This window comes from Neolamprologus multifasciatus, chromosome 11, assembly GCF_963576455.1.
Source record: "Neolamprologus multifasciatus chromosome 11, fNeoMul1.2, whole genome shotgun sequence".
Classification (NCBI taxonomy): domain Eukaryota; kingdom Metazoa; phylum Chordata; class Actinopteri; order Cichliformes; family Cichlidae; genus Neolamprologus; species Neolamprologus multifasciatus.
The window spans coordinates 17277488-17290723 of record NC_140449.1 but is presented as its reverse complement, the minus strand read 5'-3'; the positions used below and the strand labels follow the sequence as shown (position 1 = coordinate 17290723).

The 13236-nt window shown below is 45.7% G+C and overlaps 1 protein-coding gene across 2 annotated transcripts in view; it reads left to right on the top strand.

The window, feature by feature from the left end:
* Positions 1-13236, top strand: part of kirrel2 (kirre like nephrin family adhesion molecule 2) — a 35346-nt gene that overhangs the window by 18248 nt on the left and 3862 nt on the right. The window contains exons 2-14 of one of the 2 annotated variants that reach the window (XM_085178226.1): positions 3397-3552; positions 4181-4330; positions 6269-6426; positions 7900-8050; positions 8181-8286; positions 8531-8679; positions 8810-8937; positions 10141-10267; positions 10691-10791; positions 11502-11700; positions 12525-12644; positions 12837-12946; positions 13100-13189. In XM_085178226.1, coding sequence (XP_085034352.1) covers positions 3397-3552; positions 4181-4330; positions 6269-6426; positions 7900-8050; positions 8181-8286; positions 8531-8679; positions 8810-8937; positions 10141-10267; positions 10691-10791; positions 11502-11700; positions 12525-12644; positions 12837-12946; positions 13100-13189 — 1745 coding nt within the window. The remainder of the gene's footprint in view (positions 1-3396; positions 3553-4180; positions 4331-6268; positions 6427-7899; positions 8051-8180; positions 8287-8530; positions 8680-8809; positions 8938-10140; positions 10268-10690; positions 10792-11501; positions 11701-12524; positions 12645-12836; positions 12947-13099; positions 13190-13236) is intronic. The other variant, XM_085178227.1, reaches the window with a different exon arrangement.

Here is a 13236-nt window from a genome sequence, read left to right as displayed (position 1 = left end):
CGTACATACGCACGCGCGCTCGCACACGCAGAATGACTGCTTCAATCTATTTTCTATCAAGGCAGATGTCCAGTGGAGGACGGATCATTGCCGACATCTGTCCATCCCTTCCTGATCCCTTCCTGATGCGAGCGCATCCCCTATCAGTTCAGATGAAGGAGACGAGAGCAAGCAGTTCCAGGGTCAAACACAAGCTCTTTAATAGGTTTCGCCCAAGTCGGGGAGGCTGTTTTGCACTTAACACCAACCATGTGACAGAAACAGCAAAGTCACTGTGTCAAAGTAACTGCTAAATGTGCCCTCCAGTGCCTGACAAGATGCTTACCCTATTAACGCTGCCCCAACCTCCACACTCATTCACACACTGAGATGAAACGGCAGACATAAACATACATAGCCCATTTTCAGATAGGCAAACACACACTCAGTGTCAGGCGAAAATGCACGCACACACAGACACACATAAACTTAGCCCCATGTGCATCCAGCGGTGTGAAATGATATTCCATTTTGAGAAATCCGGATTAAAATGTATCTGGCCAAATGTGTTTTTGACCTTGTTACTAGGGGATGGAAAAGCAGTCACGCGCATACATATACGCACAGCAAGGTGAGAAAGAGCGAATATTGCATTTTTGGTGTCAGTGTAACATTTAAGCACGCAACGTGTTGTATAACTAATCTACTCTGCACATATTTACCTGCGTAGCAATCGAGACAACACGATAAATAAACTCACATCCTCTGCAGAAATGTTGGAATTTCAAGGGGATTCAAGTCTTTCTTTGCGAATGCGATTCAACTGCAGCCAATAGACGAGCTCCCCATTTTTAGTCTGCTGAAAATCACCGAAAACTATTTGTGTGTTTTCGTTTGTGTACACGCATGTGTGTACGTGACACTGCAGCACACCAAGAACAAGCCTCCTCACACCCACAGCTCCCTACTTCTTCTGACTGCTTCTCCTCCACTACTTCTTTGTCTGGTTCCGTTCCTCCCTCTCTCCCCGTCAGAAATGTATTCATGTAATTAAGCTGCTAATACACCGTCAAAGAATTGTCTAATTCAGCAAGGAGGAATTAAAGGAATCTGGCATGAGTCATTAGCCAGTCGAGATGTTCTGTTGAGCATTTTCAATAAGGGATCTGGAGAGCAATGAATCACTCATATGGCGTGAAGACATTCTCTACAGCACATGCTCCGTACTCTATATTTGTACGGCTGCATATGCGTGAGTGTGTGTGCGTATGGTGTTAATTGCCATTTGTGAGCATGAGAAATTGTACGTGGGCGAGGTAAAGAGAAGCAATTCAATGCATGTAATCCATCTAAACAATCAACCAATGCAGTGAACTATTACCCATTGTAAACATTTAGATACTCTGGGCAAGATACTTAATTACAATCAATGTTTGTACTGTTGCAAGTACAAAGAGGAAAATCCCCCAACTCGCTTTGCAATGGGAGGAAAATGAAAACGCTCAATAGCTCATAACGGCAGAATGTAAGGGACAGGCAGGCAGACTGTTAAAACAGCATTTTTTTGAAGGTATGACTGGAAAATGCCAGCCTTCGGTAAATGCCTAATGGCCTTCACTCGAAGACGTTTCACTTCTTATTGACGCTCTCAAATTGGCCTCTTTTGATCCCCAGTGCGTGACACACATACAGCAGTCTACCTGTTTGCACCCACAGCTCAATCGGCTTTTAAAGCTCTTTCATAAAAATGATGTACAGGGAGACAATACTGGAGAGCCGACATGCATTGTTCTCTGATCTTTCTTTTTTCTTCTTTTTTTACATCTCGACTCGATCTATTAACACCTCGTTTGGCCCAGATGGAGAGTAACAGACAATGGGAGCATGTGAAAATGGGTTTCGAGGCAGTTGTCGAGAGCCACAACGGTCTAAAGTGTTGAGCGCTCATGTTCCTGATGAGCTCACTGTTTGGCGGCTTTAATCGTGCTGTTGGATGACAGAGGCAGGAGGGCGCAAAGGGGTGAGGGAGGCGAAGGGTAGGGTGCAGTCCTGAGATGAAGTGGTTAATTGAGTGCAGGATAAACAGTGCCAACAACCACGGAAGCCCCTCAACACACCACCCCTTCAGAAAAGAAAAACTAGAAAGTATGGAGGGTAAAAGAAGGGGAGGATAACGGGGGAAGGGGGGGGGGGGGTAAGAGAAAATCCCAGCTACCCTCTGGGGGGAAAAGCTGCTATTGAAAAGCTATTAAACTTGCATTTAGCAGGATTGATTAGAAATGAAGAGGCCTATTAAAAGAAAGGGACAAGAGGACAATAGCGTGTCTCTGGCCGCCGTATGTTGCCCTCCTTTCAGTGGCTTTCTTCATGTTGGGAGGGAGGGGGGATCCTGTCTGTTTAAGCGTTCCCACCAAGAGAAGCAGTTCGGGGTGGGGGGAGTGGGGGCTTAGCACTGCCTGAATAGAACCCTCTTTATCTTCCACTGTCCCCCTTCCCTTCCATTCTCCACCGAGCAACAAAGAGAGGAGAATGAGGGAAGGTTTTTTAAGTCCTCTTCCCAGCTCACACAGACATCCTACTTAGATAACCAACCAACTGCCTTTCTCCCTCTCACCTCCTGCCTTCCCTTACGAATTAGTTCCCTCTGGAGTGCTGCCGACTTCCCCCCTGCCAGTGGGGTTTGTAATACACAATCTTAAGCATAGTGGCACAAACTGTAGGAGCTGCGAATCCGTATTCACGCTGTGTTTCTGCATGCGTGTGAAGGCAAGCCAGCCAATCCGGGGAGACTTTGACTTAAACACAGCAGCGAAACGGCGACAGCGGTGGCGGCAGTTGTCTCTGCTGACTTTCAGCAAGCTCAAATGAACAGGTCCCCAGGGAACTTTAATGGAGTTTTGATTGTTTAACATCCATTTTTACAAAAAGCACATTGAAGGAGTGGCGGTGTTTTCTCTCCACAAGCGTGTTTGCTTCATGTCAGTGAGCATGTAACCATATGGTCTTGGGAAAGAGTTAAATAAGTTATGAGTAACAGCTGACTCTTCCTCTTAGAAGACACATTTGTAGTGGGGGAACAAATAATATTTTCACGCATGTCCATTTCTCCCACCAAGTGCTGTGGTAACAGGAGAGTAAGCTGAGCAGTTCGTGTCAGTCTGCTTTTTTAAAATAGTTGCATTATTTCTCTGTAAGGGCTTTCGTCAAAGCCCTTACAGAGAAAGTTTCACTTTCCTCATCATGCGTCTCTGCTGGCACTGCAGAAATCTACTGTGATTACATTTTCTGAATTTAATACATCGAGATTTTATAGCCATATTGTGACTCTCGGTATGAATTTGCAGTTTGCCATCAAGGAAAAGGTCAATTTAAAGATTTTAGTTGTTCACGTTGTCTCCTTTTTATTTTTTCTTCCAGCAGCCACCCAAGCAGCCTACTTCTCCCAGCAGCCCCAGGACCAGGTGGTTGTATCCGGTCAGTCGGTGACCTTGCCTTGTGTCATCGTGGGTTACCGTGGCATGGTACAGTGGACGAAAGATGGCCTGGCACTGGGAGGAGAGAGAGATCTACCAGGTATTATCACTGACTTCTTCTCTCCAGCCTCCTCCTTTTTCTTCTCCTGCCCTCTCTGTGTTTAGTGCTCTCTCTGTCTCTGTCTGTCCTGCTGCAATTAATGCCAGGCCTCATTAGAAATCAAGTCTCTCTCTGTCAACCTTTGGGGTTTTACACAAATGAATGGTGAGTGAACAATGTACTGCAGACAGGTCAGCTACTGCTGCACACACCAAACTTTAATTTGTTGTTTAGCATTTTAACTCTTGTAAGAAGGTGGATAATCAATTGGCTTTTGCCACACATTGACATTTAAATGTGTGGCTGACTAGCATAAAGGCGAAGAAGCTTCCTCTTGACCTTAGCCACCCCATCTTCATTGTGCCTGTATTTAAAGGACAGTCTTCCCATGCAGCAGCCTTCTCACGTGTTGCATCTCTAGGCTCACGCTGCTCTGCTAACACAATGGCTCAATGCCTGGCCCTGTGAGGTGCTACTTGCTTTCATTTGTGTCTTAAAGAGCCTTGCCACGTTTCTTTTGGCTTTGTTCGGGACACAAGTCTGTTTATTTTATAGTCCTTTCATTATGTGTTTGTTGTTGGTTGGTTTGTTTGTCTCTGACTCTATTCTCTGTGCTGGCTTCATGCAGGCTGGACACGCTATTCCTTAATGGGCGACCCGCTATCAGGCGAGCACAGCTTGCAGATCGATTCGGCAGAGTTGGCGGATGACGCGGTGTATGAGTGTCAGGCTACACAGGCAGCGCTTCGCTCCCACCGTGCCAAGCTCACTGTACTAGGTAAGATACACAGCTCACGCATGATCCTCACAGTCGGCCCTTTTGCCAAGGCCTGCAGGCTGGCAGTGCATGGGAAAAATCAGGGGAGTGTCTTCATCGCAGAGCATAAAAGCTTGCAGACAACTACCCTAATAATACATGTTCATCCCCTGAAATGAATCACTTTCAAAACACAACATTAAATGTCTTAAACTTCATAGTTTGTTTGGGTTTTTTTTCTTCTTCAATCAGCGCTTATAGATAACGTTATCTGTACAGTTTCCAAGTGGAAAACATGCCTTGAAAGCATAATTCAAACCAAATAAGACTCAATCATAAGAAGAAGAAGAAGAAAAAAAAAGAAACACCAGCACTCTTAGTCGCAATAATCAAGACTCTCGACATCTAGGGTAATGTGATTGCTGCAGTCACAAATGACTTGCATAGTCGCTTGAAAGTCTGCATAGTTAGCACATTTTACAGTGAGCCACAACATTTGTCAACCGCACGGCGGTTTTTACATTAACGTGATGTGAGTGATCTACTTCTTCACACAGACCTTCAGAGGTGGGGTTAGGTGGAGCGGAGTGGGGTAGGGATGGGGGAGTACAGGGAGGAGGAGGAGGGGGGCCGGATCTTTTGGGAATTGGAGTTGACATAGTACTGCTGGCATCTGGTGGCATGAAAAGGAATATCACTCTATAAATTAGCCCTGTCAATTGCCCATAAATGGACCTGCAAGGCAAGCATTTTTCATCAAGAAAGGAAAACTCAAAGGGAACAATTATAGAGATCTGTTGCTGCAGCTTATGTGAACATTTCTCCACAAAGACCCTGCTGTCACTGAATCCATCCGTTGCGTGGAGGTGTCTGTTCAAAGTCACTGAGGCAGAGTGACAAGTGGTGCAGATAGCACAACAATGGGAGGGCAAATTGAGTGGTAGGTAGAAACATTTCAGCTAAATGAACAGAATCTAAGGACTCACCTCATCTGCCCACCTTTATCTGTCTCGTGTCACCGTCAAAAGCTGCGCAGCGTAGCACGAAGCAGTGCGGTCGCCACATGCCCACACACAACCAGAGAGTGTGTGTGGAGGCAGTCATGAAAACTTGATAAAACTGCCTCTTCAACATTAAATGCACTCTCGAAAGACCAGGGCTGACACCGAGGCTGGTGCTTCATGAACATTATGTGCATTTCATAAACACATAAATGAAATCAGATGCATTGCTCGTGTTTTTGTGTGGACATGAGGAGGGAGCGTGCGCCTAACTTGTGAGTGTATGTGTGTGTCTGTGTGTGCGTAAATCAATGTGGCCAGATGAGACCAAAGCAATCCTGCACAGTCAAAGGAGTCAACGGTGGGAGTGCAGTCAGGGGAATCGGCATGGAAATTAAAATCACCTAGCACTCGGATTCCATTAGTGTCCGTGCCGCGGCAGCGGAAGGACCTCTGACAATTCAGATACACACAGTGAAATTGGTTCGGTAGAGGGTGCAAGAAAGGCCAGCACAAACCCCATGTTTACGCCTTCCCTTATTGGTTGGGGAGATAGACGCCTTCATCAGGGGTGGCACGCTTGGCTTGACAGTGGTGCGTGCGAAACCATGCAAATAAATGAACAAATAAGCAATTCAGTTGAAACATCACTCTGCAACGGTAAGAGCAAATAGAGCAATAATGCTAGCCCCAAGAAAGGAAATAAATAAGTTTGAGTGTGTGTGTGCTTTTTTTTTTTTCCTTCACCAAATGACAACAGCTCTCAGCCTTTTCTCCTGTCTGAAACTACACCGTGTTAAATAGACACTTGGCAATAAGAAGGTATTGTTATATATTGACAATGGGCTAAGAGCAACAGCAAGCTCAATATCAGTAATGCGTCTTTGCGGTTCTGCGCTCGCCCGGAGCTGCAATGAGTCTTTTTGTTTTGAGCTGTATGTTTGTTTCTGCATTACAGTTCCTCCCTCTGACCCTGTGGTAGAAGGCGGCCCCGTTGTACGTCTCAAGGCCCACACACAGCACAACCTCACCTGCAGAGCCTCGGGAGCCAAACCTGCTGCTGAAATCACCTGGTACAGAGATGGAGAAGTAATGGAAACTGCAATTTATTCCAAGGTACAGTGAGAACAGATCCGCATTTTGCATTATCATTCAATCACCACACACCTACACAATATTACAAACTGTAACAGCGGGCAGAAATAAATGCAAAGCTATTCAAAAACAGAAATATTTTCTCTCGGGGTATAATACTCCTATCTTTTTCCTCATTTCTGTTTGGATGCTTTTTTTCTCCATCTATCTTTCACGGTATCTCACACTTTCTTTCTCCATCGCCACCCTTTCCTCACAAGATTTGTTCGCTTACTCTGCAGTCCCCCTTCCGCATCCACTCATTCCTGACCCCCCCTACCCACCCCACCCCTTCCACCCTAGCTTCTCTCCCTCCCCTCCCCACACCACCTCACCCCACACCACCTCAGCCCTCTTCACTCTCTACTCCCTCCCATTTTTTGCTCACTAATGCAGCCACACTACAGCACAACTGGAGCATGCCAAAGCTCAGACAGGCATGAGTGTTTCATACAGTAGAGTTTCTGCAAAGAAGAAATCACCCACAACAATTGTAAAAACACAATGGGGATGCGCCAGAGCGTAAGCCAGCCGTGGCTGGGAAAGTGTCACATTTTTCATGCTCTCTGACCACGCTAAACGATGCTAAACGCCACATTTAAGGAGGCGAGAGCCCACAGTGAGGAGGGAAGGAAGCGGGCTACAGGGGGAGAGAGAGGAGATGAGATGAGATGTGAGGAATGTGGAGGAGAGGAATAGAAAGGGGTGGGGGTGGGGGGGAGTGAAGACAGAGCAAAGTGTTGTTAATAGCTTTGTGCAAATAAAAAAAAGAAAGAACAAGAGAATTTCCAACGTTTAGGAGTGAAACTGGGGGTAGGCAGTGCTCTGTCCAAGTGAGGGCTGGCGACAGGGAAGGATGTGATTTGATCTAGCATAAAAATGCTTTTTGTGTGTCTGGCTTAGAAAATGGAAGACCTGTTCCATTGATCTGGCTGTCCAGGGAAAAGGTTCAGCTCGCCCCTGCTCTTTTCCAATGATGTGTGACACCCCTCCCTCGCTGTCACCAACCAAAAAAAAAAAAAAGGACACGCAGGCAGCTCAGCTTTCACTTTCTTTTTTTTTGTTGTTTTTTCTTTTTTTTGAGGAAGAGAGGAAGAAAGTGAGAGAGCAGTGAGCCATACCCTCAGAATCTACACCTTTCCTCACTTAGGCGTATTGATTTCTGTGAGCAGTAAATAGATTTAAAAGATGATGACAAACAAGGAGCGCTGACTGGGAACACTCTCAGAAATGTGGGAACAGCACAATATCCTCTGCTGCATCATAAAATATATGATTTAAGTGCCATGCCAAGGAACAGGATGGCGATTTTTAATGCTTCACGCATGAAAAAAAAAAGAAAAAAAAAAAAAGACTGGCAGTGTGTAAATAGTGAAGTCACTAATGACATGCAACTTTGTTGTGTGACGCTGAGCGGATTTTTACTCACCTCTTCATTTTTGTCCTTCCTCATAGTCCCTAATGGAGGATGGGAAGAGGGAAACAGCTGTCAGTATGCTTCCAATCATTCCAGAGGACAGTGACTCCGGACGCACCTACACCTGCAGGGTTCTTAACCCAGCTGCCCCTGCTGGACGACAGACATCAGTCACCATCAATGTTCAGCGTGAGTCCAGCATCCACCTGCCTACAAACACTCAACGTGCAGCATGCAGTCACCAGTGTTCTGTGGAGACGAATGAATGCTTTTGCAAAATCATGCATGTCAGTGACATGAATGTTTCTGCTTCTCACAGACCCCCCTTCAGTGACTCTGTCAGTCCAGCCTCAGACTGTAACAGAGGGAGCCAAGGTTCTCTTCATCTGCTCTGCCTCAGCCAATCCTGAAATCACTGGATACAGGTATCTGTCTTTTCTGTGTCCACTCTAAACGTCTGCGTTGCACTGAGACATAAAAGCCTAATAAAATGAATTTTATAAGCTGCAAAAATGTTATAAACTGAGACAAAAAGATGCCAAGTAGACTCCGTGGATTAAATGGGCTGTTTGATTGGCACAAGCCACAAATCGGCTAACAGCCACTTTGATACGCATCGCACCGTTCCTTACCAGAACTAATGGAGCTGTGATCATTCATTTGTTCCAGGTGGTCGAAAGGAGGAGTCCCCATCTCCGAAGCAAATGGGGATAGCCTTGAGGTGACAGTGGATTACTCCTACTTCACAGACCCCGTCTCCTGTGAGGTGTCCAACTCTGTGGGCAGCACCAATGTCAGCACTCTGGTTGATGTCCAGTGTAAGTTTAACTGAAGGCAAACACTGTACGCAGTGTGGTTTTTGTGTTTTCAGATATTGAAGGTAGAGCAGCTTTTTAAAAAAAGTCTCTTACTGATTCTAACTGGCCGCCTGCATTGCTTCCCTTCTAGTTGGCCCCAGACTGCTGTCGGAGCCGAAGCCCATGACAGTGGATACAGGCATGGATGCAGCCTTCACTTGTGCGTGGACTGGAAACCCTCCTCTGACCCTGGCTTGGACCAAGCAAGGCTCCAGTGTGGTAAGGCAACAACAACAAAAAAAAAAAGCCAGTCACCAGCATATTTTCTTGATGCTAAAGCTTCAGCACCACACCTCAGCACCATTCCTCCGGAGAGAAACATTCACACATGGCCTTGAGGCATGAATCCCTCACACTTTTTCCCACACTTCCTTTTTTCAGGCAGATACTTCAACACCTTCTCTCACCACTCTCCCTGAGGGCTAAAGCCTCTGGCAGAAAACTGCCTGTCCTATGACAGATTCATAGAGCACCATCAGAGCACACGACACGTTGTCACAATCTCGACTTAATCAATCGGTCAATCAATCACTCATTCAAGGGGAGAATCACTACTTGTAACTTTTAGAGCAGCATCTTCCGCCTCTCGACAGCACAAAGGCCCAGCTACGCTTGCGTATCTATCTCCTTAAAGTCAATTCTGCAGGTGGAACAAATGGGACACTTCCACCTTCACGTTACATCATGCTGGTAAAAGTGTTCTAGCGTGCACACCATTAGTGGGGGCATCCCATAGGAGATCTCTCTTGGCAACTAATGTAATTTCTGAAGCTATGCTGGAAAAAGCACCCCCGGTCAAGAATGCTGTGGGATGGCATAAGCAATGCTGTCATCTTAAAGAGAGAATGCTTTCAGCCACACTCAGGGAATGGTGCAGACATTTTTTCTAATCCACCCACTGCCACTGTCCCTCACACAGCCATGAGTAATAGATTAATTGGGTTACTCCATAAGCGTGGTGAAATTAAAAAAAAAATGTAGAGCGGGAGATGTGAAGATGGAGGGAGGGAGGAGGGAGGAGGATGGAGCGGGGGTAAATGGATTAATCACAGCTTGATGGAATGACAGGATCAATGAGCTAAGGAGTGAGTGAGTGTAGCAGCTCCAAAGGCTAGGGCCCACTCACACATGCTTCGTTCTGTCCCCACTGTTTAATTGCAACAATCTCCACAGCAGCACGGTCACTCAGCGGTGGCTGGAGTGCTTAATGCTGTGATTAAAGCTCTTCACAATGAAATTAAACTCAAACCACCAGCATTTGTTACAATGGTCAGCCCACCTCTGTGCTGCCTGCACAGTGAGTGGGCCACTGATAAAGGTCCCACTTTGCTTTCGCCTGCCTCTTCTGCTCACCACCTTGTTCTTTCTGTCTCTTTCTGTCTCTAACATACTTCTCACTTGTCTCCCTGGATTTCTCACTAGGTGCTCAGTAATGGTAACACCTTGCAGCTGAAGGCTGTTACTCAGGAGGATGCTGGCACATACACCTGCAAGGCCATTGTACCCCGTATTGGAGTTGCAGAAAGAGATGTCACTCTAACTGTAAATGGTAAGAAGTTTCTTAAAGAACAAAAGAAAATAATAAATCGCTTAAGTATATGTTTTTTATGTTAAATTTACTCCTATTATATATTTGTTTTCTTTTTACTCATTCAGTTGACAACTGCTGTGTCTAGTTACTTGTATAGTTAAAACATTTTTTTTTAAATTTTCAGTAGTTTCAAACATTTCATGAAACATTTCACAAAAAGAGCAAAGATTACAGAAAAGTCATGAGATTAATACATACCAGATTTCTCCTTTGTGCCATTGGATGGGCCTGATATAGGAAATGGTTACTTAGTTATTCATCTATAGATATATATTTCTATTTCTAACATCACTTTACTGTCTAGTTTTTTTGTATGCTTGCAGTTGTACGTCTTTTTTAAAACTCTCTTTATTTCCTTCACTTTCTTTCATCTGCCCTCAGGTCCTCCTATCATCACAGCAGAGGCCACACAGCACGCTGTCAAACACTCCAAGGGCAAGCTGGAGTGCCGGGTGGGAAGCAGCCCCCCACCTGATAAGATTGTAAGTGATCCTCTTATTTGTGTTGTATGTTGTCGTTCACTAATGCTTATTAGCTTACACACTCAGTTTGTACATACTCCTCATTCCTTACCCCGCCCACATAAGCAGCATCACTAACACAAGCTTTACCCCTAACCTCACCTCTACACCTTTGCACCAGCACATCTCCACCTCGCTTGCTAAAACAAAACATATACACAGACACTGACCGGAATGATTGTGGAGTTGTCGGAGCTGCTGAAAGAATGGCTTCCTGCAGGTTTCAGCCAGACCACATTCAATTAGCGGCCCAAGAGGCATCAGTCGTCTGACCCTGTTGAACTGCTGAATGTACGCTGGGCTGAGAGAGGATAATTAGGGTGCGAGGAGAAGTGAGAGACAGGTGCCCTGCTGGCCCTGTGCTAGACATGGCAAAAAGTAGCCTTATTTCCCAGTGTAGCTACCTAACCCTCCTTAGGCTTCACCTGCAGGGCAAACGTGGGAGGCAGCTTAAACATGAGTCCGTGAGTTGTGTCAGACACCAAGCACCTCAGAGGTCAGCAGGGAAAAAGCACAAGAGAGAGAGAGAGAGAGAGCCGGCGTTCACACAGCAGCAGGCAGGGATCTAAGGATAAACAGCCGTGCCGGCTTCTGCTTTGCTCACAGGTGAAGGATTCTTTACAGAACAATGACTTACCCCCTGTTGTCTATTCTCTCACTCTTCTCCACAGGTGTGGACCTTTGGGGACATGAGCCTGTCCTCCGGCTCCTCCGGTCGTTACTCAGTGCAGACAGTAACCAGTGACCACGGAGTCGTGTCATCTCTGGTGCTATCTGAGACTCTTTCACAAGATTTCCAGCTGCGCTACAACTGCACTGCTTGGAACCGCTTCGGCACAGGCACTGCCCTGGTCACGCTGAAGGAGCAAGGTACACACGGGCAAGAGTAATACTCCTGCACAGGAGTTATAGGGATAGTCTCGGTTCTTGCTGTGAAGATTGGGTAAAAGTAGTGCCCCCGTCTCGTGCTTATCTTAATTATGCTCTTCTAATCGATATGATTTAATCAGCAGATGGCTTCTTTAATGAATATGTTTGCCCCATAACATAGATATTGATTAGGGACAAAAGTCAATTAGAGGAAGCCACATGTGTTTGCAGCTGGGATCATAGTCTCTATCACTGTCTTATAGCCAAGCTCAGCATCTCAGGCTGCAGGCCCCTTAAGTGGTTTTAAAATTAAACAGCGGTGGTACGACTCCACTGATGCTAGGGGAAACCTTTGTTGCAGTAGACACCAAAAATGAGGTCCTCGCCAGTAATTTACATCAACGTAGCAGAGCAGGGACTCCAGAGAAATGGGCAGCGCTATCTCCTGGAATCTCTAATTAGATTACTGTCTATTGCTTCATTGCATGTCAGGCCTTGTTACCCTTCTTTCAGAGAGATTAGAGACAATAGCCAGGCTGTGAGATGCTGGATTGCCCACATGAGCATATGTTACAGTCACTGTGAGAAGATCAGGGCTTACTGCAGATCAATTTATGGGCACTAGAGCGTTTTTCAGATTAGCTAGGCAAGAAAAAAAAAAAAGAGAACAGAAACTCTTCTGTTTCTTTCATTTGCTCCAATATGCACTTTCTTAGACACTTATGTTCTGCTGTTTCTCATTTCATCCCTTCCCCATCTCTTGACAAACCATCGACCCTCGCCCTCTTTGCCACGCATTTCTTCTGTTACCATTGTTCTTGCAGAAGCACTGCCGATGTTGATAATTGTAGGTGGGGCAGTAGGTGGCGGCTGTGTCCTGCTCATCTGTGTCATCACTCTGGTCTCCCTCTGCTGCAGGCACACAGGCAAAGGTGAGCTCAACGGTTAGTATGGGCGGGAGGGTCAACAGCCAATTCTTCAAATCGAACATAATAAAGTGCCTGCGAGCTGAAAATTGAAAAGATTATGTTAAATTTTGTGCCGTTTCACCTTGAGTTTGAATAGAAAGCTTCGTGTAAATTGGATTTACAAATCTTCCCGGCAATGTTGAGTGAATCTGTTCTCATTTCCCATAGGCAAAAGATGCACTCGTCTTTCCAAGAGTGACATCAGAGTTCAGATTGTTCACAGCGATCACAATGCTACACGCGGCAACGACGACGAGGAAGATGTCAAAGAACCCATGGTAGGTCTATTTTGTTCAGCTTCTCTGTATGTCAAACATCTCTGTGGACTGTGAGAGAGAAATCAGTACTATTATAACATAATGTTCAGGCTTTCTTTTGTTCTTATTCTAGTAAGGTCTTGTTCATCCTAATAATTCTTGGTCTTCCCTCAGGCTCCAAACAGCAGCGAGTCTCCCGGGACATCGCGCACAGAACACAGCGACCTCCTGGAAGAGGAGGAGGACGAAAGATCGGACATCAAGGTAAAACTGAAAAACACTTCCTTGAAGAAACTCTCAAAATAGCAAGC